The sequence below is a fragment of the Corticium candelabrum genome, chromosome 14, assembly GCF_963422355.1.
Source record: "Corticium candelabrum chromosome 14, ooCorCand1.1, whole genome shotgun sequence".
NCBI lineage: Eukaryota > Metazoa > Porifera > Homoscleromorpha > Homosclerophorida > Plakinidae > Corticium > Corticium candelabrum.
This window is the reverse complement of record NC_085098.1, coordinates 2,141,132-2,169,008: the sequence shown is the minus strand read 5'-3', so window position 1 is coordinate 2,169,008 and position 27,877 is coordinate 2,141,132. Positions and strand designations below refer to the sequence as shown.

Here is a 27,877-nt window from a genome sequence, read left to right as displayed (position 1 = left end):
TAGTGTAGAATTATATGATACATAGCTAATCAGCGTGTTAGCGTGCGTTACGGTTGTTATTTGGTGTGTGGACAAAATTCCATAATGCGTGGCCACTTACAGTTGGTAGTGGTCTTTAGTTTCGTCTACGTTGCAGCATCAGTGGTCCCTTTGTACCGTTACTTCAGCTCTTCCCATGAGGATAACGTGCTGATAGCGACGCAAGCGACACTGCATCAGCTACAGAGTAGCAACTACTCGTTCGTCTCTTCCTGTTCAGATGTATGTTCTTGAAGCAATACAAGAATATTAGCATTTATTGTATGTTATCTGGTTCCCGTATTTCTTTGAATAAACGCATGGTTATTATGCTGCATGTATACGGTAAATGAAGTGCGGCGTTTATTCGATCGCGGCATTTAATTAAGTATTAAGCAAATTTAACACTGATGTTTATATTATTTCATATTGTAGAAAATTAAACAATAATTATTAAAACTGTCTTGTAAGCTCTAGTAGTGAAATTAAACTACTTGTATACAGTAGGGATCTCTTAGGGTACGTTCGAATACTAGTTCCAGTTGTAGGACTGGAGCTGCCAGAACTGTTGGAACTGTTGGAACTCTTGCTAGCAAACAAACGCTTAGAACTGTCAGCAAGTTGAGCATGCGCAAAGGCTCATACCTCTGAAAAACGCAATAAGTAGAGTGGCGTTTCTACTCCACTAACTTGTTGTAGTCTGTTTGAACATCAGCAGGGCTTTCGCTTTTGGTTTTTTGGAGCTGCTTGCCAAGAATATCGCTGTAATCAGTTCCAAATGTTGTTTCTTCTGGTGTTTGCCAAGGCGATGGTTGCCACAAGTATTCATTAGAACCAACAAGAAGGTCGACAATGACCTCGGCATCTGTACCCACCATTTCACTTCGGCAGCCTCCGGGAATTTGCATTTACGGTGTGACAGTTCCAACTATTCCAGCTCACTAGGCAGAACTGCTACAACTACCAATCGAACGCTATAGAACTTTGCTCCCCCGCCAATTCCAGTTCTAGAACTAGTATTCGAACGCACTCTTAGATTCTCTACAGGTACACCAGATGCTATAAACAATGAGTGTGGGAAGAACTCATGAGTCATGCCAAAATCTTTACCGTGTTTACCAAGTTTAACATTGTACCTAGTTTTTATAGATCAAGTGTAGTACACTGTATAATCTTAACACTGTTTATTGACAATAAGAGAACAAAATGCTCTCTGTCTGGCATATCATTACACAATACAGTCAGACCTTGTTATTCTGACACCCGATAATCAGACATCCTCACACTAGTCTGACAGAAACCAGCAGGACAAACATGTTTGGAATAACGAGGTCTGAGTGTATTTGGTACGTTGTTAACTTTTGTTGAATAGTACTACTCAATTAAATAGATAGTGCTTATACTATTTATGCTATTTATTCTTTTTCTAGTTGTCCATTATATTCTACATCAATAACTTTAGTTGATTTCTGGAAATCATAAGTTAATTATAATAATCATGGTATAATTGGTATTAGTAGTAGCTATGTTTGTACGATATGGAATGTTGTAGAGTTTATTTTTTATTTGCCATACTGCAGGCTTCATCAAACACAACTCATTCTACTTACACGATTCCACTATACACATACTACAATCACAAGTACAGAGATTATGCTAATGTTGCAATGCCATCATCTATTGATCTACTTCAAAGAGCTGAGTACAAGTTTGTTCGCATTGAGGGCTATGTCTACTACGATGGCTCTATTCTTATTGATGGAACCGTTGCCACAGCTCTTAATCTCTATTGGAGTGAGGAGAAGCACGATTACTTTCTTACTGGGTGTGCTGAAGATGTAGAGAATGCAACTAAGTTGGGCTATCAATATCTGGGTGTGGAAGGATATTCACCTGTGGAATATACCGAGTGGAATAGTCAAGCTCCTGATGGTTGTCCGTTTCAGCAGTCACCTGTGCTTAGTAACATTTCATTTAGTCCTCGGTATGGAGCATATGGTGGGGCTGACACATGGTATCCTAGCTGGGCAAGCGACGATAATTTGTATTCCTCGTGGACAGATGGTATATGCATGACTTGTATGTTGTAGATAGTGTGTATACTTCATGCATTAACTATTGAGTACGTGAATGTAGGAGAACTGTTTGAAGTACTTTTAATTAAGTCTTGTGTGTTCGTGTCTTTGCTCAGACAAACTTAAGTCATTCTCTGTTGTGTTGTTTAAACTGATGATGTGTCTATTTGGCTGTCTTTGTTGTTTGTTTCTTTTTGTTGTTTGTCTTTCTGTCTATCTGTCTGGGTGTTTCCCTGCTTTTATGTGTGTTTGTTTATTTCTTTGTTTGTCTATCTGGTAGATTTAATAGAGATATAATATAAAAAGTCTTAATTAATGTACAGTTTGTGTGCTGGAGGACTGTTTAAGTAGAATTATTCTGTGTTTGCAGAAGTTGTATGAAAATAGACAATCAGCTGGTATATCTGTTTGAATGTCCTAGTCTCTCAGTATGTATGCACTGTGACCATCATAACATTTGAATATAGATTTGTGTGTAAAGGGACTGTGAATGACATTCAAGGAGGCAATGGTCAACACACTACTGGGTTTGCTGTAGCTATTGGAAGTGATCCACTCAGTCTCACTATTGCCAATGTTGGAACATTTCAAAGCTTTCCAGCTCCATACAAGGGTATATAGGCAGTGCATAAACAGATTTCACTCTTGATTGCTTGCTGTTTACAACTTGGATGATTGAGTCATTGTTTGTGATGAGCAAAATTACACTCAATATTCACCAAATTATCTAAAGTGTTGCAATGTTAATTCATTGATTAATCAGTCATCAAGGTTTGCTGTAAGGCCAGACTAGTTTAATTTCTTAATGCTCAGCTTCATCAGTTCAATTTTGAGCTTGACCCAAATACAAATAGAATTTGATGGCTGCATGTGCAATGATTTTGTGCTTGGTGTAGAAACATTTGGTACATACATACTTACTGTGAGTAGCTATTGGTGACTAGAGCATATGATCCAGCATCTTTTTTCATTTCACCCAGTATCCAAGTCGTTTTAGTGTCTGTTTCATAGGTTTGTAGGCAGCACACAACAAGAACGTTAACTGCACTTGCTCAAAATGTCGTGTGATGATTACTTTCTATTTTGGTTGGTCAGTCTAGTTTTCATGTAGTTCAAGAGATCTGAGTATCCAATGATTTAGTTGGTCTGGCCTAATGGAACTTAATTTATGTATGATGTGAACTATAGTTTGAATTAACTTCCTTGACTGCATGAGTAGATAGCAATAGTAAAGAGGTAATGCATGTATAATTGCTTTGGTGCTGAATAATTGTTGATTTTGATTTGTTTGTGTGGTATACATAGGTCGTTATCCATCAGCTAATTTTGTCCATCAAGGAGTTTGGTATTATGGAACGTAAGAAACATGTTTAATTAATAAATAATGCTATATAAATGTCGTGTTTATGCACTTAGTTATGCTTTGGATAATCCTACAATTCCTCCTAATCCACCACCAAACTGTGGCAATTGGTATCAACAGCATTTCAATACACTAAAATTGAATAGTATGTAATAATGAAGATTGCATGTGTGTAGGTGTGTCCAGGGTCCTTTTATTGATTTTCGGTATTCGACTGTTGTTAGTCCAAAGACACCTCCTCAGTGGTACGAGCCTCGAGTAGACATGTCTTCAGCTACTGACAACCTTTTCCAAGAGAGCAGCATGAATAACCAGAAAGTGAAGTTTGGAGCACCGCATGTTGTTGATTTTGGAAAAGAATTAGAATATTCTCCTGACAAGAAAGTTTATATAATTGCACACGGAGCAACTCGCAGTGCAGCTCATCAGTCATGGATGCAGGTATGAAATGAAATTAGTAAGGTCTTCTTGAATGAAAGACTTTTGTGTTATATATGTAACCACAGACAAACAATAGGTATGACAGACAGTGACTGATGAAGAGTAGAGCAAAGGAAGCAGAGCAGTTTATATTTAATAGATAAGAAGACATGGTGGTGCTTATAATCTTGTAGTGTCTTACAGCATTTTAGAAGGTATTGGCTGGAATGAAGTAGAAACATTTTCCTTGACTTTAAAAGATGTAACAGTAATGTGCATCAGAGATGACTGGCGTTAGTTAACAATTAAGGATGGGAAAGTACTCTCCCTAAATTTGGAACTACTATATAGCAAAAACACCATAATGCACAATAAAAGACATTTGAAGATATGAGATTTATCACAGTTAGTTTGAATGTATAGTATTCATCAAACATGTCAATTGTTGCTGTATTGATCTCTTAAACAGTAACCATAGGTTACTATTTTAAACTGACTAGCTCCTTGGGTTACTATTTGAGCAGGTTCATAATCAAAGTATAGGTTTACTAGGCCATCATCTCATTCTCCGCATGGGCAGATTAGATTATTAGTTGTTAGTAAATTAATTTATTGTTGTATGCACACAACATGCACAGACACGCACAGCCACAAACACACACACACACACACACACACACACACACACACACACACACACAGCCACACACACACATACACACACACACACACACACACACACACACACACACACACACACACACACACAGCCACACACACACACACACACACACACACACACACACACACACACACACACACACACACACACACACACCAGCTCTCTGAGATTATAGTTGATTTGATACAGTGGTATGCAGGTATTGGCTAAATACACTCTTGCCTTATGTGAAAAAATGTTTATTGCTGTTCAGTTATATATATATATATATATATATATATATATATATATATATATATATATATATATATATATAAGGAGAGGTGTCTGTCTGTCTGTCTGTCTGTCTGTCTGTCTGTCTGTGTGTCCGTCTGTTGGAGCGTTTCTCAAAAACGGCAAGTCCGATCTCGGCCAAATTTGGCTCGCACACGCCGAATTCATTCGGGTTGAAAGTGAGACTGTGGTCATCTTCCTGACTTCTCCCACGACGACGCAATTTCCTGCTGATCGCGCTTGCTTCCGCTCGCGCGCGAATATCTCCGGAACGGCACATCGTATCTCCACCGAATTTAGACTGCTTGTTCCCGACGTCGGACGGTACGCGCTGAGTGTGTCGTTTATTGCGGGCGACGCTGGGAAACGGAAGATATTTTTGCTGATATCCGGGTCTTGAAAAAATACGCCCACAGTTGTTTGCCAGTCTACGACCGTCGAAGAGCTGCCGTGTTTGATGCACCTGTTCCCCGAAACGCCAGCAACGTCTTCGAAGAGATGACGTTCAACGGGACTGTCGAAATGGCGAGAGTCGGTACGAGTCGTGACTTCGTTAGATACGGGTAACGGATTATCTGGGTGAATACTGCATGTAACTTCCAGTTCTGCTCTGATAGATTCGTCTAACTGCACGTGACTTCATTTCAGACAGCGCAATATCCGGGAGTGCTATACGATTTGTCTAACTGCACGTGACTTTATTTCATTCAATGGGACAGCGCAGTATTCGGGAGTGCTATACGATTGCAAGTGTATACGCGACATTTTTATTCACTGCAATTATTCATGGCCAACATCACCTATGATACCATCAAACGCATTCTTAGATACTTTCTGCTATAATCTCTACCTATAGAGGCGACCTGTCTCTCCTCCACTTCCGTGTTGTATTGGCTCTATGACAAACGTGTGTGTCAACTGCGGCGCTATGAAGTGAAAAGGAGAAGCACCTGGCGTGTGTTGTCCCTCGGGCAAAGCCGGGCATTGGAGCTTGTACTTAATATCAGTCATCTAGAGATGTTTTTCCTCTGCATGTTTAATCACTCCTGCTACATTGTTCTTGCCAAGTTGTATGTTTGTTGTCTTGCCATGCAAGCAGTCTCTGAAATGTAAGGCATCCCTACTGTTCAAGCACAGGTCACTCTTATGTCAAACTGATCATACCAATAGTAATTCAGCAAAGATTAGTGGACAAACATTGCTTACAATCGCGTATGTCATTGACAGACAGTCACAGTAGTTTCTTTAGAATCACTTGTGAGTTACGTTGTTGTAGAGAATAACTGAAACTGTGCTCTCTACTAAAGTTCATAAACTTTATGATACTTTGATTTCTTATGGTCTTCCAGAATGTTTTGATCAGACCATTAATGATCTTTCAGTTTGTGTGCTTCATTTACCAAAGTGTAATATCCACAGCTTACATGTATAGTTAAGAAAGCATTCTACATCTTTTTGGTTTTCTCACTTTTTGGAGGGCTATAGATTCTCAGTTCTGTTGGCTGCATGGTCTATTGCGTACATTATAAAACTCTAAGGTATGTTTTGGTTAACTAATGTCAAAGTGTGTGTCGTTCTTATGATATAGGCGGACTCATACATTGTTACAGTACAAACAAACAGTCCAGACTATCAGATGGAGACGTATAGGCAGACAGGAACAGGCAGGCAACTAGCCAAGCAAACGAGATTAGTCTTTAGCATGACATTAAAGAAAAAGTAGAAATAATGCCACACCATCCTTGTTTGACGACGAGTTGGTGTATTTACTGTACGTATTATTTGGTGAACGGCAGTTGTTCATTATGCATGGTATTTGCTGTTTCTGTGTTTGTCTGTAGCTGAGTTTCGATCTGTAGCAAAGGTTTATATTGGGTTGACACAATGGTGTGGCAATTTTTATTGCAGGGAGATGAAATCTATTTAGCTCGTGGTGTTCCAAGTCCTGCCACTATCAATAATCTTTCTATGTGGGAATTTTATGCCGGCAAAGATGATACTGGATATGACATTTGGATGCATGATTTGTCAGCAGCGAAGCCAATCTTTACATGGGAAAATAAAACAGGAGTTGTCACACTAACGTCAGAACACTGTGTGTGTGTGTGTGTGTGTGTGTGTGTGTGTGTGCATGTGTGCATGCGTGCGTGCATGCGTGTGTGTGTGTGTGTGTGTGTGTGTGTGTGTGTGTGTGTGTGTGTGTGTGTGTGTGTGTGTGTGTGTGTGTGTGTGTGTAGCCTTACACCAGACCCTCTTGTGCCGTCATGCCCGGTTCCAATATGATGGCGCGAGAGGGCTGTGTGTGTGTGTGTGTGTGTGTGTGTGTGTGTGTGTGTGTGTGTGCAGGGGCGTAGCATGGCATGGGCTAGATCGGGCTATAGCTACCCAAATTTGTAGGCATGGTCTTAGAATTTGTGCACTTTAGATACATAATGCTTGGAAATGTGCTTTAATCAAGTATTGGGATACCAAGGGTTCACATGTGAGTCACACGTGCAGTCATATATTGTAATTCCGGTGTCTTCATCAGGATGCGAATGATCTTTTTCTGTTCAAAACATGGCTGAGAACGTCAATGAGACAAGTACGCCTGACTAGCTTAGCACTCATGACAGTCGACCGTGAAGAGTATTGAATAATTTAATATCACAAAAGCCTTTGTTTACTAGATCCAAATTCTTCAATTCAAGTCGATCTAGCCTCTAATTATTCATCAAATTTATAAGGGGTCGTTCAAATCAATTGCATGAGTATACAGAGCGCACACTATTCTGGAGCCACCTTCCTTACCCAAAGCGTATGCAATACTGTTGGTGTACAGTTCAATACATTGACCATAGTTCTATTTATTAGAGTGTTGACATGTGGTCTTCAACTCTTCTGTATTGATACAGTTCTTCCTCCATTCCAGTTGACCGACTCAAATGATGTCAGTGCGAGGTTTCCGTTCATGTGAAGTAGGCAAAAATGAAAACATTGAGAAAGTCGTGATAGAGACAGCTGAGCTCTTTATGGATGGCTGATGTTGTTCTAGAACAAAACTGGGATAGGTTGCCGCAGTTGTACATGTTTGCAAATCCCATACATACGAGTGACTAGCACGGGAACAATGCATGATGCAATTCCGGCCATGGAAACACAGAGAAATTAGCACCAGCCATTTGCTACCGATCAACATTTTATAAAGCGTACAGAGGTCATAACCCCTCCCGCCTAGTGTGTGCTTGTTTGCTTGTGAAATTGTCAATAATTTTGAACGACCCCTAGCTAGGTAACAATTAGAACAGCTGCATGTAATTTCTATATAGTATGGAGTACCCGCCAATTGTTGGCTAAACATAAGCATATGGTAAACGTAGCATTATATTATGCAGACTTGCATTTGTCAATTTGCCTCGTCTTGCCTTTGTCAATTGTTCCAGTGGACACCCATGCAACAGTCAGTCTTATGTTAAAGTAGGTGTTTGCACACGTGTAGGTACGTATCTAACTATGTACACTGTGGGTATAGGTATACATGTAGTGTGTGGATGAGTATGAACGTATAAGATAGGCCAATAGGAAATGGGTGTGTCCTATATTGTCATGAAGTCTAGCCTCATTTCTAGAGGTCACACTACATCTCTGGTGTGTGTGTGTGTGTGTGTGTGTGTGTGTGTGTGTGTGTGTGTGTGTGTGTGTGTGTGTGTGTGCACGCCCGCTATAGCTCAGTTGGTTAGAGAGTCATCCAACAGAGTGTGTACATCCGGGACCTTGCAGGGATGCAAGTTCAAGTCACAGTGACTGGTGGACTAAGCGACTATCAGCTGTGACATGACATCAGCTGCTGGGGTCCAGGTGAGACTTTGGGTGCTCACACCATAGTTGGCTTCTCAATCCCGTGCTCCTGTGAGTACCTGGCCCGGCTCCAGGCGATTACTAGCGCAGGCCTCGAGTTCTCCTGAGTAGTGGACAGGAGCCTAGCTGTGCTGGGGGCATGACCAGTATCTGGCAGCTCCTAATGTTTTAGTTTTTAGTTTTTAGTTTTTAGTTTTGTGTGTGTGTGGGGGAGGCAAAGTCTACATTGCTGTGCTTTAATTGAGAGAGCATAGTGAACTGACTGTCTTCAATTATTATTTTCAACCAGACCAGTTTATTTCATAAGGCTTACTGTAAGCATCAGAACAAAACCTGCTTCAGAGGTGCTCAGACGATCATGGCTATCTAGACAGGAGACATGACTTTATGCAGGATTTGAGTGCATCCAAGAGGCACTGTTTTCTGTAAGTGCTGCAGGTTGTGAGGACCTGAAATGATGTGCAGCCTTCTGTGCAATATGTCTGCACTGTGACCAATGTTGCCAACACCACTGGAACAACCAGGAGCTGTGATATTAATAATGCCACCTACCACACCACCCACAATTTGAAAGAAGTTTCCTGGTTCATCGGTCAAGCTGATGTAGGTCCACGGTCCTCCACCTGATTGATGTCAAAACCATAAGTAAGAACAGGTAGTGCAAACACACTGATGGCCAGAATCTTGTTCTGACTGTACGACTGAGTCCAGAGAACTATCTTCACTCTACAAGAGTACTCATGACAGGGCATTTCTCACATCCTGCCATGCTGAATACCATTACTCTTGTTCACACCCAAATACTTGTATACTTGACTCGCTTCCAGACAGTTGTTGGTGTCCGTATTATCATGTCATGCTTAACCACATCAGTCTGGTTTGTAAGGACTCTTGTAAACACCAGAAGCAAGCCCTGCCAGAGGTGCTTAGACCATTGGCTGTCTAGACAGAAGACACGACTTTACGTACGGTCCAAGTGGATCGAAGAAGCACTTTTCTGTAAGTGCTGCAGGTTGTGGTGACCTGGAATAATGTCCAGCCACCATACAATACCTGCATGCACTATTCTCAACACTGTTGACACTACTGGAACAACCAGTCTTTGACAATGCCACATGCAGCTTACCTTCACTTTGCAACTCACTGTACTAAATCAACTTCTTAGCCTGTTTCCTGGCGATGTTGTTATCGGCAAGAAGACAAGTGTTTGTCTTCTTATTTCTGAAGCAGATGTCAGGACGATTGGCACCGATCTCTTTAGCAGTGGGGATGGCTGTATCCCACATCATAGTGATGCAGTCCGTTTCCACAAGCCTATCAGGATGATGTTGGTACAATCTGCTCTCCATTGGAATCCCAAACTGACAACAAATGTCCAAGTGGATAATGGAGACCACCTGATTGTGTCGATCAGTGTAGTCCATCAGTGCTAAGGCACTACACCCTGGCACAATGTGGTCGACTGTCTCCAGGTCTGCACTGCACAAGCGGGACTGACATCTCGATGCAGAATGTTGCACTCATAATACCAAGTCCAAAGAGCTTGGTTTAGAGCAGCAACAGCCAGTCCCTCAGTTGCAGCAGGAAGATTTAATGACTTCACCCATCTGTAGGTCTCTTTCATGTCCACAAGTGGTTTCTAAGTGAGACGGCAATACTGACCGTGCATAGGCTTTCTGACCCAGGACTGTTCACGGAGAGAACTGCAGCACACGCGGAAATGTTTCACACTTGTCTGACACCCTTGCTTGAAGACACTGTCACACGTCATGGCCCCACCTCCATGCAGGTTCTGTACTTTTTGTCCCCAGCCAAAGTCCTCTGCAGCTGTGCAGTAAACTGACGGGCCCGGGTGTTGGATTGAATGAGAGGACCTCCTAGCATCACACTCCTGCACCATTTGCATGAAGAGATCAGAACTGACTTGAAGGTAACCCACAATACAAGCTTGATACACTCGATTTGTTGTAACCCTTGACCGCGTTTGGTGCACGGAGTGTACGGCCAGTCAATGTCTGCTGCAGGATAATGGACACTGTGCATAGAGAAAGTTTCCTGGTGTGCCCATCAAGCTACTGCAGGTCTGTGGTACTCCAGTGAATGACACCAAACTGTAAGTGAGAACCAGCAGTGCAAACTCATTGATGGCCAGAGTCTTGTTCCGACTGTACAACTTGGTCTGGTAAACCATCTTTACTCTATGAAGTACTCGTGACGGAGCATCTCCCGCATAGTGTTGTGCTGAATACCGTTACTCCTGTCCACACCCAAAGACTTGACCTGGTTCCAGACAGTTGATGGTGTCCATTTTTCTTACCGTCACCCCAGAATTGTTTCCAGAAAGTTTGCTGTTGACAAAATGTGCAACAACACACTTTTCCCCAAACTTCATCTGAATGTCATCAGAGAAGGTACAAACCGTGTGCAACAACCCTTTCAGTTGATCAGGACTTCTAAAATACACATTAGGATCATCCATGTAAAGCAGGTGACTGACAAGCTGACATTTAGCAGTCTCACCACGCCCAGTGCTCATTCAATAGCTGTACCCAGGTCTATGTAACTCTGCACTGAGAGGATCAAGATAAGAGCCATACAGAAAAAGAGGAGATAGTGCATCACCTTGGAAATACCTCGCTTGATCTGCATGAGCCTTTGATGGTACTGTTCCCGTGGGAAATCACCATCGATGTCTTTCAACTCTTCATCACACGTGTCAGGAAATTGAACATGACTGGACTGATCTTATGCAGCTGAAGGCATCAGAGTAACCAGCTGTGTGGCATGCTTTCGTATGCTTTCTGGTAGTCTACCCAAGCCATGCTCAAGCTTCTGTGCCTGGTTTTAGTCTTTGGTACGCCATTTGTTAATCAACAGTTGATCCTTTGCACCAAAGGAACCCTGCTGACAACCCTTCTTCTCTGGTACCATGAGATTTCTCTAATTCAAATGCCCTGTAATCTTCTTTCTAACGACTGAGGTGACGGTCTTATAGAAGACAGATAGACACGCGAAAGGCCGGTAATTTTTGCCTGGTCAGTCTTGTTATTCTTAGGTATCAGGGTGGTTGGTCCCTGAGATAACCAGTCAGGCACAGAGTCCGGGTCCTGAAACAGGAGGTTGTAGTTATGAGTCAAGTCACTGTTAACACATGCGATGCGCTTGAGCCAGAAAACTGTAAACCTGATTTGGTCCAGGAGACTTCCAGTGCTCTGTTCTCTTGAGACACACCGTGACCTCATCGCTTAAGATTGGTAGCCACTGCTGCTTAGCTGCCAGTACGTGTCACCATCAGTTTGGTGCCTCAGCCAGATTGCAGACTCATTATGATGCACCTCAATTTCTAGGATATCACCTCAATACTGCTCAATCTCATACTTAGATCTGGATAGTTGCTACCCAATTTCCTGTAAACCCCACAGCATCTCATTGAAACAAACCATTCTGGTGAAGTTTCTTACGTTTCTTGTTCAGCCTCCTAGACCGCTCAATCTTGGACTGCAGTTCTTTTTCAGCCGATTTATGGTGACCTCACAAGTCTCCAAATGAGGTATGCTCAATCGATGCCAGAGTAGTTGGAGCTCATGTAACAAATAAAAGCTAAATGAGCGTCTCACAACTTTCCACAACAGAGATATCATCCATTGAAGTGCAGTCGTTGTCTCGTGTCGGTGTTTGAGAGTTGGTTGACTTTGCCATCTTTGAGCCCTGTCTTTTTGGACACCATTGAAGCAGCAGTGTACACCAGGTAACTGATTTCACACATGTCTGGTTTACCCTTCTCTAAATTGATGATTGCATTAAAAGCATCAATTAGCTTCAGGGTCACACTGTTATTATTACGTCGTGCTCAACCAGATCAGTCTGGTTCGTAAGATCTCTTGTAAGCACCGGAAGCAAACCCTGGACAGAAGACGTGACTTTACGCAGGATCCGACTGGATGCAAGAAGCACTGTTTTCTGTAAGTGCTGCAGATTGTGATGACCTGGAATAATGTCCAGCCACTGTGCAATACCTGCATGCACTGTCCCCAACACTCCCAACACCACTGGAACAACCAGTGTCGTACACTGTCACATGCGGCTTACCTCCACCTGCAAGTCACTGTACTTCACCAATTTCTCAGCCTGTTTCCTAGCAATGTTGCCATCGACAGACAGCTGATATCAATAAGAAGACATCTGTTTGTCTTGTTGTTTCTGTATTATCATTGGTATCATCATTATTATTATCATAATCATCCTTATTATAGTTATGAGCCATACGGAAACGGGATTTTGTACAAATCATGAGACTTGGCAAGTAACTACTCAAAACACATAGAGGTGAACTGACTTGCAGTCTGCGGGCTACGTTTTGTGGCTGGGTGTGGCTGACTATGTCTGTCACGCTAAAAAATGTTTCATGTCGTCAATACGCTCTAATGTTTGCAATTTGTCATACATGGCAACCAGGGACAATGGATAAACTGCCAATCAGATTCATAAAAACGATCATGAAAGAGTTTCTTACCAGAACAGTGTAATTAATGTTGCGACCACATCTTGTTGAAAACTAAAGAACTTGTCCAACAACTGTTAACATGAAATCAATCACTTTCATTGCTTACAACAATTATTTGGGAACCTGACATTGCATAACTATGAGCGATATTTATGCCTCATGTGATATTTATGCTTCATATGTGATTACTGTACTTCTACGACTATAGACTATACTTACGGACTTTTGTGGTCACGTGAAATGATGGTTGCTTGTAGGATTTTAGATAGATTTACGAGCAGTGTACTCGAAACAAAACTAGCGTCTAGATTCGTAATGCATTGCGACAGTCCTATCGTGGTTTCAGAAGGCTCATACCTGTGGAAGCAACAGTGTAAACACAGCTACAATTTCTAGTTGACAATGACAATGATGATAATGTACCATTGCCACAGAGAGCCTTGGCTGAGTGCGGGGCACATAATTTTCAAACACAGACTTCTTTGAGTGGTGAATTAACGCTAAGAGTAACAGTCACTAGGCCAACTTATCTGTATCACAGATAGCTAGCGCCGACGATTTTAGAAGCTTCCATCGCCTGTGTACACATTTACAGGCTTTTGTTTGGATAAACTGATGGTGCCGTGTGTGTGTGTTTAGATATCTTCCTGCTCTACGTCGCTTCATTATGTGTGTGTCTACACCAACGTTTCCTCCATACACAGTCAAGCAGTTTGACACTTACCTCCTGGAATCAGTCAATATTACTGGTCCCTACAATATCATCACATATATGAGAGAGTTCGGACCAGAAGGTTAGCAACATTGTCAGTCAGTACTTAATTAATATGTCAAGCGAGCTCTTTTTGTGAGCAGCATATTTTGTGCACATCCCCAGCAAGTTTGCAGATAGTTCTCCAGTTGTGGTTAATGGTACAACGTATTACCGCTTCTATTTGTCATATTCTGCAAACTTTGCTATGCACAATGTCACAGCTAATCCTCCTGGATCTGGATATCATTGGACATTACAGGAAACACGACTGATGTTTAAAAACACAACTGTGGGTTAGAGCAGCAGGTTTGTAAAAACTTTATTTGCATGCATGACTGTTTTGTGCTGTGTGAAGATCACAATGTTTTTGGTGTTAAGAACTTTGATTATGTCAATGTGTCATTATGGCAGGTTGTAATCGTATTGTAACCATATCAAAATTGAACATTACAGAGCAATGCGCAGTAATATTGACTGTGGTGTTGAGCCTTGACAAAGATTGTGTGTGGTGTGTTGGGTGTGGGTCAGTGAAAGTGATGCACTTTGAGTCTGAGACTGTATAATAAAGTTCTGTATCTCTTTTCCCAATTGTAATAAATCATTATCTTAGAGTGTGAACAGTCTTGTTCTTACTCTTAACACACGCAACTAGTTTATTTCGGTACATTTTATGCCTGAGCATTGCAGAACACTTGTGATTTAATGGATGTAAAACATAATCGGCAAAATTTTAGTAGACATATTGGACTTCTATTGTAGTACATGTATCAGGCTTAACGATAAGCCATCTACCTCACACTGGTAAGAGCACCCCATGGTTCTCATGTTGATGACTAGACCTCATGCAAACGCATTGAAGTTGCACAAGAGCTATGGTTCAGACTGTTAGCCTAGACTTGGTTCATTCAAACAATGTAACATGCTAGTACACTGTACCCAAGCAGCATCCCAGTGCACTTAGCAGATGCCTTCAATATTTGGAAGTGTTAATTAATACTATTGTAGTGTATTGTTCAATTTATTTAGAGTATCATAAGATTGCAGTATAATTGCCTTCATGTAGGCCATCCTAATGAAGTCATGGGAAGCTACCTGGTGTGCAATTGAAATAACAGGATTTTTCAAGTCTGCACAAGCTGTGAAGGTGCAAGTGAAGTGATGGTGAAGAGTGGGAACAACTTGCCACTCAATCTGCATAGTTGAGTATTCAAACATCTTGAGTGTGACTTTCCACACTGACACACCCTGCATACTCACTGACCTCACACATTATAAACCACCCCTGTATGATTAAGGTTACCATCACACCATGTAAAAAATGTAGCTGTACTCGTGCCCAGTCCTCCTCCCAGTCCTCCTCCGTGCTAGGTTGCTACACCACGTGCGCTAGCTGTCACGTGTGTATAGGTCTAGCGCACGTGGTGTAGCAACCTAGGACTGGCCACGAGTCTTTATAAAATGTACACTTGTTTTCTACACACACACACACACACACACACACACACACACACACACACACACACACACACACACACACACACACACACACACACACACACACACACACACACACACACACACACACAAATGGTTTCTGTAGTAGCAAATGTTATCCTCTATATCAACTTCTGCAGCATTTTTCATGTAACCTGTAAGCTTTAAATCCAACTCCTCACTCGCATTTTGCAATAATAGGCAGTAACTGGTCAAGAAAGACCAACACTAACTGGACCATTTAGTGCACCACAAGAGCAACAAGGTAAACTAAAAGTCAATCAGGCATAAAACCCGAATCCAAGGTCGCCAACAGACAGATCTTGAGCCAATAAGTTATGCAGTGTCTTATCGCTCTGTCATTTGTCCCAATCTCTCATCTTTGCTGCCATCATAAAGTCATCCCGAAGTACAGCCCATGCTGGCTCTTCCTTGGTCTTCTCTTGTTGAGGTTTTTCTCGTTTCACTGTTCTCACATCATTGTGTTTCAACATGTCCACAAAATGTGCCTGATTACTGACAGACTGAACAACACGAGCTCGCTTTGCTTCCGTGTTGCTTTCACGAAGCTTCAAATCCATTTCTTTTTGCTGTCTGTTTACGGCATTGAAAAGCTTTACAACGCCTTTAGTGGCTGTTTGCTTGAGTCTTCTCTCTCTGTCAGGATCCCACACTCTAAAGGAAATTTCAACACGATTTTCAGACTCTGATGTCCTATCGTTAGCTTGTTCGTTGTGTCCATGGTTTGTTGCATCTTCTTTGTCTTCCACAGAAGCCTGTCTTAATGTCTTTGCACGCTTCGCTTTTGTCTCATTGCGGGTTTTGTCCAGAGTCTTGGCTGGAAATATCCGGGACATTGATTTAGTCATTTTTCTTCGGTAAATTCTTTCATGGGTACTGACATCATTTAGTAATGTGTCCTCATCACTATCGACGTCTGCAGCGCTTCCAGAGTCTTCAGTGGCGTGAATCATTCGGATAGTGTGTATCGTCGTAAGCTCCCGGATAACTGCACGTCACTGAAGTGCGAGAATAGCGCACGTTAGCTGACGAACCTCCATCATGGCTCGACAGTTTCGGCGTTATCGAGCCATCTATGATTACACAGCCTCTCAAGCAAGAGAAGTAGACATGTGCGTAGGCGACATGCTGCTGGTGGAGCGGCAGCCGGACGGGCAATGGCCTGACGCTGAGTCATGGATGAAAGGTAGAAACGAGAGAACAGGTCGCGAAGGAGAGTTTCCGGGAAATTGGACATTGTTTATGGGAGAATTTGCGGAAGAGAGCAGTCCTCAGCGTCCTCCTAGAATTCCTGAACGTCCACCTAGACGTTCTATCCAGGCTCCTGTCACGCCCCCGCACAGTCCTGTTTCGCAGCCACAGCAGGATTCGCGGAATATCGGCGGTCGCCGATTTAATCCACCTGCGATCCCGACTTCGCCTCCGAACAACTACGGTGTCTCACCAGCCAATCAAACTTACCCTGGCAATACGGGACCTGCCATCCCACCGATTCCTCCTCGAAAAACTCGTGGTTCTATCGTTTCTAATGATTACACAGATATTGGCGTCCGGGTTTTGCCGCGGCAGGAAGCACGAAGTGTGAGCGACGACATGTACGTACCTGTTGGACAAGTGAACGTTCCTCCTACACCAGTGGCCACTATCAAATCGGGTATCAAAGCACCACCACTGGAAGAGGCAGAGTGGTATTGGGCCGACGTAGGACGAGATGAGGTGAATAGAGTATTGCAAGATGCAGAAGATGGCTCGTTTCTGATTCGAGACAAAACAGGATATCCTGGAGATTATACCCTTACATTGAAGAAAGATGGAGTAATCAGGATGATTAGAATATTTAATCATCAAGGTATGTATGGATTTTCTGAGCCATTCAATTTTGTATCTGTATTTGATCTGGTGCAATACTATCGGATTCACTCCCTTCGCGATTACAACAGTCAGCTGGATATACGTCTGTTGTATGCTGCTTCGAAATACGATGACACTAACGATAAGACCATGAAAATAGAAGAAATTGTTGAAGAGCTGAGAAAAGCAGAGGAAGAGTACGATGACAGAAACAACGAATTTCAGAAGAAATCAGATGTATTTACCAGCCAAATGGCCCAAGAGGCAAAAATGAATAACCGCAGAAAGGCTCATGCGTTCATTATTACCCTATGGCAAGACCAGCTGAGTAAACTGACTGGTAATACGAGTCAAGTTATCAAGTCTGATGGTGATGTACTAGAATCACAGTTTCGTTCCATTCGATCTCGTTTGCAAACAGCAGAATCTGAACTGAAGAACCATGATAAAATAGCAGCAGAACTGGAAGAGCAGACAGTTAGGCTAGACAAAGAAATGCAAGAGATGAAACCAAGAATATTAGAATTGGAACAGACGAAGGCGCAGTTCATGTCTCAACTTGGTCGTTTAGGACTAAAACCTGATGAAATCAAACGTCGTCTGTTTGCATTGAAGAAAGCGAACAGAGACATTCAGAAAGAGGAAAATATGAAGAAGCGAAGAAGAGCAAGCTACATCCCAAATGAGGAAGACGACGAAGAAAGCTTTGGAAGGGAAGATGTGTATTTTGACATTTATGGCACAACACAAGACCTTATTCGAGATGACGAAGATGACAAAGACTGGAAGATTTCAGTGAGTCGGAGTGACAGCGAGAAGTTGCTAGCCCCATGTGAGGATGGCGTCTTCCTTGTAAGGGCTCGCTCGGGCATTGGACTAAGAGAGACACACCGTGACACACTGTGCATTGCATTTAGAGGAGAAGTAAATCACATTAAGATATTGTGCGAAGAGGGATTTTATGGATTTACATCGGGCTGTTGCCAATTTCAATCTCTAGCCGATTTGGTGCGTCACTACCAGACGACATCTCTACATCAACATAATGCAAAACTGACCATATCGTTGACAACTCCATACAACAAATGGAACAGGCTCAGGAGGCATTAGACTAATTGTGCGGTCTGATTGAACCGTACGAATTGACGTGTGCTTTACTATTTGCTCTATTATTACTTCCAGATTCATGATTACTTTGTGCTTTTTTGATGAGCGACTGGCCATTGTGTAAGTGCAACTGTAAAAATACACTTACATTAGTGTGTATGCCAATAGGTATCTCTAATCATGACTATATACAATGCAATCATATGCATTGTAGTATCATGCCAAGTGTTGGTATTAGTATTAGTTATTAGTATTATTTGTTAGTACTATTATCTAGTTGGCTATCAGCTAACAGCCATTTTTTCAGGTTACAATACCTGTCCAAATAAGAAACTTGAAGCGTACATTTGACTATACAAACAGAAACTCTCGCATTTGAAGGGTTCCATATTTGTAGAATGTGTTTCCAAACGGACGGCTTTTTATATAGACGCCTCTGCGTTTACATCTAGTTAGTACGTAGTAGTTACTGTACCCACAAGTGTGACTTTTAAACGAAGGAGGCATTTATTTTATCTGTTACCTAGCACGTTGAGGCGTCATTCCTCGAGAGGCAGCTAACTGGGAAGGCTACATGTACCCAGAAAATGTGTCCTCAAGTAGATCAATGAATATAGTTCTTACATAAGATGACTGAACACAAATCAGAATAATCGATGATCCAGTTCAAAGCTAGCTGGTCAATGCTATAATATAGTCATACCTAAATAAAGTACGACGTCTGTTCAATGACACTAATTTATCGCTTTTTGTAAAAGCTCAAATTCAGCGTTTAAAACGAACTCATGTGCCCCATCATGCAATGTAATGACAATGAGGAGATTTGCAATCCAAAACAAGCATCTAAATTTCTGTTTTTTTGCTCATTATCTCACAAAAATTTTCTGAGTTTGTTGACTCTTACATATTGAGTAAATGTACTAGCAAACCACACACTAATTAACTGTTCTGTCACCATACAGCTAGACTACCATTATCAAAACCTATTTGAGACTGGAAACTACAACAGTGAATGAAAATGAGTTTCCAAAGTTTGCCAACACAGGACTTGAACCTAGACAAATAGTCTGTTTATATAGTAACACACTACATCTAACTAAAACATCTTGTTCTACAGGTTGAGGTCACAGTAGTAAAAACTGACACCATTATCCTATACAATGATGTCCTTTTTGGAACAATTTCTCGGAGTTAACAATCTTCTTTCCTTCTGCTCATAAAACCAGACTAGATCTAGACCAAACTAGACCAAACTAAATTTTTAGCCTAGCTACAATGGAAACATATGCTTAAAAACTTCAACTACAATATCCCTTCCGGAATTAAAAGTTAAGAACCCATCCACAGTGTACTTAGTAATGCAATGTTATTTGGTTGGTAGTGTGCAGCAGACTAGACTATGTATACTATGCAGACTGTCAGTATATAGATAGCAGATGAACAGTATTCTGTACAAACACTGTCCTGTAGCTGCATGAAATGCCCCACAGTATGTGTGGTCATAAGGTATGACAAAATCTTTACTAGAGATATAACGATATAGGGGTATTAGTTGATATATAAGTGCACACAAAAATATATCAACATGCTTTAGCATATAAAACAACCATTGCACAGTACTATCCATATCAACATAGATCATTAATAGGGACATTACTTTCCTCTGAGGTGGATTCAGCAATATTTTGCAGTGTAGGCTTATGGCTACACAGAGAATCAGATGACAGTACAACATTCCTCTGCCATGTTATTCTAAGTGGCACTTACTTTATAGTTACTAAACCTACCATCATCTCCAATAAAATAAAACAAAATGTAAATACAATGCAAATATCTGCGTTCTAAAATTTTTATAAACTGCAAAATTTAAAAGACACCTAACAGGCATAATCAATACAGCAATACAACACAGGTACATGTACGCATCCGTATCTGTCATTATGAAATCATACTGATATTACACACAATAGATACACTACAACCTTGTTATCTGAACCACATATGTCAGATACTTCATCATATACTCTATGACTGTGTTGGGCAAGTGGAGTTGATCACTGGTAGGTATATTTGCACATCTTGCTATGACATCGACACATGCTACTAAAATGATGTTTGTCTCTACTGGCATAATGTGCAGCATAGTTTGTGCAAAAATGAATGCAGTTTTCATAGCCTAAACCACTAATTAGAATGCTCACTTTGCAATCATAGTTCACAGCAATTCAGGTAATTAATTGTCTTCTACTCAACAATTTCAAGTTGACTTAGTTGTGTCATGCCTCATTCCTAGCATCTTATTTCATCAGCCAAATACTGACCAGCTAGCCTGAAGGGCCTGCCATGCTTGTTTTTACATACTATCCCACCATTCTAGCAGGTACACTGTACTCTGATTTTCTTACTTTTGTCGACAGTACAGCACTGCTGCCTGTGTGCATGCAGCTATTCCATTGCACAAGTCACTACCACATGTGCATGCAGATACACTTGAGATATCGTGTTTCAAAAGTGACCAAGTGCTTATGATTTCTCTCAGAAAGCAGCACAAAATGCAGCAATGAACAGCAAGGCAAAGCAACATTTCAAGTGACAATGTATAATTCAGAAAGAGCAGTATAGTGTATGTCCTAAATGTCATGCACGTTAGACACAAACCCCAACTCTATAGTTAAGAATTAAGCTATAGTGTACACATGATGTTTGTTATAGGTTCGAGAAAGTATTTGCATCATGAAACTCTGTCTATTGCTGCATTGATAGATCGACAAACCACAAGACGAGCAACAAGGAAGAGAATTAAGGATGATAAGGGACTTCGCGTGGATGATTATGGCTTTTAGAATCTAAGATGAATCAAAGTGACTTATAGATGGGCTGCTTCAGTATACTTGACTTGCTATAACCTTAGATCGACAGCAATTTCTTTCCTGGTTTGATTCCTAGTACATTCTGCTATATAATCTCTATAGTTATAGTAACCAGTGTGGTTTAGTGCTTTTTTGGTTTTGTTGCTTTAGTTCACTACTGCAGCACATCCCTGTAGGTCAACATTCTCAGATTTTACTTTGATTGTAAAGATTTGTTCACCTGTACCAGCTAGACTGAGGTCAAAACTAGACAGTTTAGTTCCCTCTATACAAATTCTCACAATTAAGTCAAACTAACAGCTTTGTTATTTAGATGCCTTTGCATAAAGAGTTCCACAGGACACAAATTACTTTGAAAATGCTTGTTTACAGTCATTGTGCTAAGAGGCAGTCTTAGATAGTAGTAGTGTAGTCATATTCCAGGAAATTTGCACAGCTAGGTTTGAATGTGACAGTGTGCACCAGCTTCATAACTTCCCGGTGACAGCATGCATGATGCATGATGCATGATGCGCACATCGCCCACTCAGCCCTTAATGAGTCTTCTTCAATAGACAGAGCTAGGGTTTCCCAAGCATGCAGTATTGTTGGATAAAAATGTGTAGACCACCTGCCTATGATACTTCTTTGGCACCATGAAATCTTCTATATATATCATACTGTAGATGATGGATCAAATGATTTAGCCCATTCTGGACTACTAAAATTGTTTCTTCATCCTCAGAATCATGTAAATGTAAGAACAATTGATAAGGAAAAGTTTTCTCAAATCACTTGCCCATTTCACATATTAATTATATTCTTGCTTCTATGTCATGACAAGAGAACTCACCACAATCAGAGATTGTCAGTACATGTATAGTGAATGACAATGCCAAGCACCTGCAGTCATGCTAGAATTTGCACAAACGTGACAATTATTTGGAGTCCCACCAGAAAAGTAAGAATGGACAGCAACATCATCAATCACAAAGAACTTCTGCATCAATTGCTGCAATTCTTCTAACTATCATAAATTTCACTATTACTCCTAAAAATACCCTGATAAGAGAGAGATGCTCACCAGTATCATTTGCATGGTAGTCCTTGACATAGTCATGCAGTGTGAGTAGGATATAGAGTGCTGGTTCTGCAAAAGTGGTTGGTCCAAAACTGGCCCTCTATAGACTACAGTACTTCTGTGCACCCTATACGTCAGAAGAGATTACTTGTTGATCTACTAAACCACAACTTCCATTTTGTGAGCTTGCCCAAAGGAAGATGCATTGTGCCAGATGTTGGGCGATCTGTCTAGCAGTTGTCCTGGGGCAATTAATTTCTGATATTTCAGTGTCCAGGCAAAGGTTTTGTTGTGGAACCCAATTTGTCATACACTGATAAAAAGATACAGTAAGGTAACTAAAAAATATATACTATATTACCTCACATCTATAGCATGTTGTTTTATGGTGAGGTTTAGCAGGCTGTCTTTACACAAGAGGGGTTGGAATTTAATCACAGTATGCCCGTATTCCAGAAGAGGTTACGCAGTGGGAGTAATCCTGTGTATAATGACACTGCATGAAATCGTGTAGCTGTAGTCTAGAGTAGTCTAGTGTGTTTGTATACTATGTTCAAACAAGTCAAATGCCTGTGCTAGAACAAATCTAATATTTAACAAAACTACTCTTGACAATGCGACAGATGTTTCCTCCTTTTACAGCAAAGATAAAAAGCAATCTCCTGCATGCACACACGCACTATTAATTATTGCTGCTTTAGCCATTGCTTCAACCGTTTTTGTTGAGAAGTCATACTTTGTAATCACTGCTAGCTTCTTTCAACAGAGTGATTTACATCCTTGTTTAGCTCTTGAAGTAACTGTGGATCATCTAAGTCTACCTGATTCTCTCCACACTTCTCAATGCTATACATCCACTTGTTCTGATAACAATTTCATGGTACTTCAGCCTAATACAGTATCTCCCCCCCCTTACAACGACAAGTCAGTTGTCAGATTGCCCTCTTTGCTAATCCTGGCTATAATGGCATGGTGTAAAATACAAGAAGTTAACTACTACCAGTTCCTATTTGCGACATCACTATCAAAGTAACCTGGACATCCTTGCAAAGTCTACCATAAGCAAAATAACACATCAAGAGCGTGGTCACGCTGGGCCCTAATCATGATTAGTTGCATAGGACCCTAATCATGATTAGCATAACACCATTCTAATGCCGTAAGAGAGTAGCATTAGAACGATGTTAGTGGTGGCACGTGACACTTGCATGTGCATGAAATGTACACCAAACAGATAATCTGGCCATGCTTAAGATGATGCCGTACATGTGGCTGATGCTGGTAACGCAGCTTTGCCGTTGGAGAGAGGCACACCAGAGGAGACATGTGCGGCAATTCAAATTCTCCAATGACTGACAGCCCACCGGAGGAGAAAAGTTTCTTTTTTATTATTATCAGAAATTATTGGTGTCCTCAGCAGAAGACCGAAGCATATGGGTTAGAAGGTGAAGCAAAGCATTCTGGCAAGATGATACTTGGTCAATATGTAAAAGCTCGTACTACAGCTTATCATCATGTGCGCATGTGACTGTTACTAAATCTAGTGACAATTAGTTGGTGTGAACAAACTACCCTAATAGCGCTCTAATCATAATTAGTCTAACAATAGTTAGCACAGTATTTGGTGCAAGCATGCTCCAAGATGATTATATCATTCTTTAACCAAAACCTATTTCATAAAAATAGTAGTTGAATATGCCTGTCCAGAAAATATTTTGCTTTACTAAACCACAGCAGAGTAATCACTTGCTCCAGTACATGTCACCTTTGGAGTTGAGCAGCATCTAGTGTATAGTGAAGCCAAAGAATGTATGTGCATAAACTGCAATCACCGACATCTCTTATCTCTTGCATAATCATATAACCTGAAAGAAATATGCAGCCAAGTCTATCCAAATGCAAAAATCATCTCTTTTAGTAACGTTCTAATAGATGTTACAGGCATTCTTGCATATTTAGGGTTTTCCAATACTGTAAATCCAGGATTTTCATACTCATAAATTTTAGTATTTCTGGCATGAACTAGTTCGTACACATGTCATTTTCATACCGACATTGGTACTGTACTGTAGCCGAATTCTAGTGCATCTATCTATAAATTTTAGTATTTATGCTATTTTACTACAGTCAGGTATCTGTACGAAAATAACTAAAATTTCATGAGTACAAAAATTTCTGGATTTACAGTACGTGTCATTTAATTAAGTGAAAGGCACAGCACAGCAAACCACTAGATCATCGAATTTGCATTGCAAACATGCTGCCATATGATACTTTGACAAGCCACATCGCACCATGCTGCAAGTCGAGTCATTGCTTCCATGCTGCAATGTAAGATATTGAAAATAGTTTTGGCATAGCAACAAACGATACGCGTGTGGCAGCACACTACCCTGAACTGCTCACATGAATGGCATGTATCAGAAGCCAGACTTAAACTACAAAGCTTCTCGCAAAATGAAAATATTTCACAAGTAACAATAAACAAAGTGACTAGGGGTCCGGCAGTCACATGTCAATGGCGCATGCCAAATTATCGTGAAAACTCCAGTATTCCCCAACTTGGTTTTGCACTTCAATACTGTGCTGATTGGTTTAATTAAATGGAGGCTCTAAGGTCAGGAGGCGAAGCGACTGGTGGGGCAGGAGCACCCAGCTGGCGGTATACTGTTCACCACCCTTGCCGGTATTGCCAACAGGAGCTGAGACAAATTCGTAGGGGCAGTAGCGTCCGCTTCTATCCTGTCTACAGTCAGTGGAAGGAGCAGTCGGCAGCTGGTGTTACAAACAGTTCATGAGACGGGTTGGGGAATACTGGAGTTAGTATTAGTGACTGATGGACTCCAAAAATACGCACTCACCGTATCCGGCTGCCAAACCCCTGCCATTCCAATGATAAACCCTGTACAGACTGGACATGTTGATTAATTTATAGCAAGTTGGTATATGTCAACACTCCAGCCAAGTAACACACATAAAAATAGACAAGCCCTTCTGAAGATAACTCCCTTGTAGGGCAAGGATCACTGGAGAAGTAGTACTTTTCTGGTTGCCCACATGACAAACTTAGCATCCCAGACTGGTCTTCCCACATCCAGCATTATGTGAAGTGCAACTTATGGCCAATTTTGGAACAAGCGGTCACACCACCTAGTCTCTAACATGACGAAGACAGAATGCAGTGGATCTAAGGGAGACAACCCCAATGAAAAAGTCCTTAACAATGAACCAGCAGACCACCAGATTACGGCTGCAGCAAAGATTGAATCCCCAGTTGTCAAGGTCCCTGCCACTGAATTCAGACCTTCCTCTGTCAAAGGTTCATGTGTCTACTGCTGTGTACTAGTATTCCCATGTAAAAAGATTTTATGCACAAGGCGTCCACTGAGGAATTTCCTGATCATTATGACTACAGCACACCTCTGCAACCAGACACCAAAGCCCATATGTATCCCTCTGCTGCACTGATCTTAGTATTGCCAAGACAACGGTCTTGTCCATCCTCAGTCAGTGATCAGGAACTTATCATACTCACAAGTCATGAAAGGTAACTGTGTGTGAGTTCCTTGCCCTAGGGTATTCCACCTATGCTTAACAAAGACTTGAACTTGTGATACAATGGTCCCCGTTGCTTCTGCTCAAACATGACTCCCTTACACGTGCACACACACACACACACACACACACACACACACACACACACACACACACACACACACACACACACACACACACACACAGTAAAAAATGACAGGAGCTTCCATTAAAGGAGAAATCTCACCAAAATCAACAATCTCTCAGATGAAAGCTGTCACTTCATGACACAACCCTTTGCAAGCGTTTACTGCAGACGTTTACCGTAACAAAGAAATAAAGCATTGAAATTACCTGTGTGGGCGTGTTTACCTGTATGTATCCTCAGAGTAACTCCTATTGCTGGTTAGCAAGAAAGACCAATACTTGTGCACTTTCCAGGTAAGAATTGTGAGACACATGGTGGCAAGTTGTGATTTATTGACTAAAGCAAACTGGGACCCCAAAGTTATCATGCAAGTATTGACTGTGTCAATACAACCGTGGAGCCTCAAAAGGAGACCCTTCTTAGATTAGTTCATAGATCATGTCTTGCTGCAATTGTGTACGTTAGGAGGACTTGGTACGGTGACCTACAATAGTTACTTCCAAACGAGGACAGACTCAGTCAGAGAGTAACTCATACGGGGAATCATCTGAACAAATCGTGGCCCATTCTCTGCTTCTGTGGGTGGCTGGACCATAAGCTTCCTGCACAAAGATGCTAGGCCTTGTATCTTTCTTTCAGCAAGTTTAGTATTTGGTGAGAGTTCCCCTTTATGGTCGCACCCTAATCCTATGGTTGGGTTCCTGTACGCTACTTGGGAGAACTCTAGTTTGGGCCTATGAGGCAATCTTCTAAAGTTAAGCCAGGTACATGCAGGAGCACTGGACTGTGACGTCAACTGAGGGTTTGGGCACCCTCAGTCCTAACAGGACCTCAGCAGCTGATGATTGTACAGTCACAGCTGGTAGCCACTACGGTTCCCCCCCCTGGTCAAAACCAGGTACTCATTTATAGTCAGCCCTGAGTCAAGAGAGGCAATTGTGTCTAATTTCCTTGCCTAAGGAAATTACACTTCGTGCTCATTCCAGACCTAAACGTGTGACACAAAGGTCCCAGATGGATGTTTCCACTCTCCAAACGTGACTCTCTAACAATTGAGGTAGACACTACACAACAACAACACAACCAACAATAATGAGGCTACACAGAAACATTCACAAATTAAATTTTGAGCTGAATTGACTGACGTTGTGCACACAATGAACTTTGATCTCAGAATTTCATTATAATCAACAAACTAATTCAAAAATATCATTCAGTATACCAAGATCTGAAAAGAATTCGAATTTAACTAGTCCCGAATGCTAATAGACCCGTCTCGAAACGAAAAAAAAGAATTCTCGTAATATAGCTGCACACTTTACTTATGTCAAACAAACGATCGATACAAAATCAACACTCTGTTACGTCGGACTGTCCTGGTATCTGGATGATGGCTGATCAAACTTGCTCTTATGAGTTTTCGCCATGTATATAAAGTACGTCAGCGTCTCCTTCTCAGTAACGGGCGTAGACTTGAAGTGACGCAGTATTGTCTGCGAAAGACGAGAAAAGACGTGAGAAAACAGAAAGGAAAACAGGCGAGAGAGCATCATACTTCAACGAGCTGCGTCTTGTTGAGGCCAGGACGAGTCTGTAGACGATAGTGACGTTTGTAGCGTCTCAGAGTATTGACCTGCAGCTGTCCCAGGTCCACCTTCACATCAGACAATGGATTACAAACGCTGCCTGCGAACACAGATTGCGAAATCTCAATGAATGGCGGAAACCTCTGGACAATCCGTCTGCTGCTCGTCGTCCGAGTCTTTGCGCTTTCGTTTCTGTCTGCCGTTGCTGTGAATCATCGAGATAATACAGATTACGGTGAGATGAGAGTGGCGGCTGAGAAACGCAGCTCAGGCACACACG

The 27,877-nt window shown here is 41.5% G+C and overlaps 4 protein-coding genes across 4 annotated transcripts in view; 2 read left to right on the top strand and 2 right to left on the bottom strand.

Annotated features, from left to right (window-relative positions):
• The first annotated feature begins 66 nt into the window (after positions 1–66).
• LOC134190128 (uncharacterized) lies at positions 67–14,571 on the top strand. The gene is made up of 9 exons (XM_062658553.1): positions 67–261; positions 1,599–2,082; positions 2,575–2,706; positions 3,399–3,450; positions 3,510–3,566; positions 3,633–3,897; positions 6,740–6,915; positions 13,812–13,966; positions 14,028–14,571. The coding sequence occupies exons 1-9, from the start codon at positions 85–87 to the stop codon at positions 14,222–14,224; spliced, it is 1,695 nt and encodes a 564-aa protein (XP_062514537.1). The 5' UTR covers positions 67–84; the 3' UTR covers positions 14,225–14,571.
• Positions 14,572–15,547: 976 nt separating this feature from the next.
• On the bottom strand, positions 15,548–16,422 carry LOC134189621 (RRP15-like protein). The gene has a single exon (XM_062657951.1). It carries the CDS (start codon positions 16,392–16,394, stop codon positions 15,780–15,782), a length of 615 nt encoding a protein of 204 aa, XP_062513935.1. The 5' UTR covers positions 16,395–16,422; the 3' UTR covers positions 15,548–15,779.
• Positions 16,423–16,476: 54 nt separating this feature from the next.
• LOC134189620 (phosphatidylinositol 3-kinase regulatory subunit alpha-like) lies at positions 16,477–18,775 on the top strand. Its single transcript, XM_062657950.1, has one exon. The coding sequence runs from the start codon at positions 16,483–16,485 to the stop codon at positions 18,400–18,402; it is 1,920 nt and encodes a 639-aa protein (XP_062513934.1). The 5' UTR covers positions 16,477–16,482; the 3' UTR covers positions 18,403–18,775.
• An 8,394-nt stretch (positions 18,776–27,169) lies between these two features.
• Positions 27,170–27,877, bottom strand: part of LOC134189818 (histone deacetylase complex subunit SAP30L-like) — a 1,001-nt gene continuing 293 nt past the window's right edge. Inside the window, exons 1-3 of the mRNA XM_062658212.1 lie at positions 27,739–27,877; positions 27,567–27,665; positions 27,170–27,504 (exon numbers count right to left, since the gene is read on the bottom strand). The exon at positions 27,739–27,877 is cut by the window's right edge and continues 293 nt beyond it. Coding sequence (XP_062514196.1) covers positions 27,373–27,504; positions 27,567–27,665; positions 27,739–27,813 — 306 coding nt within the window. The 5' untranslated portion in view covers positions 27,814–27,877 and the 3' untranslated portion in view covers positions 27,170–27,372. The remainder of the gene's footprint in view (positions 27,505–27,566; positions 27,666–27,738) is intronic.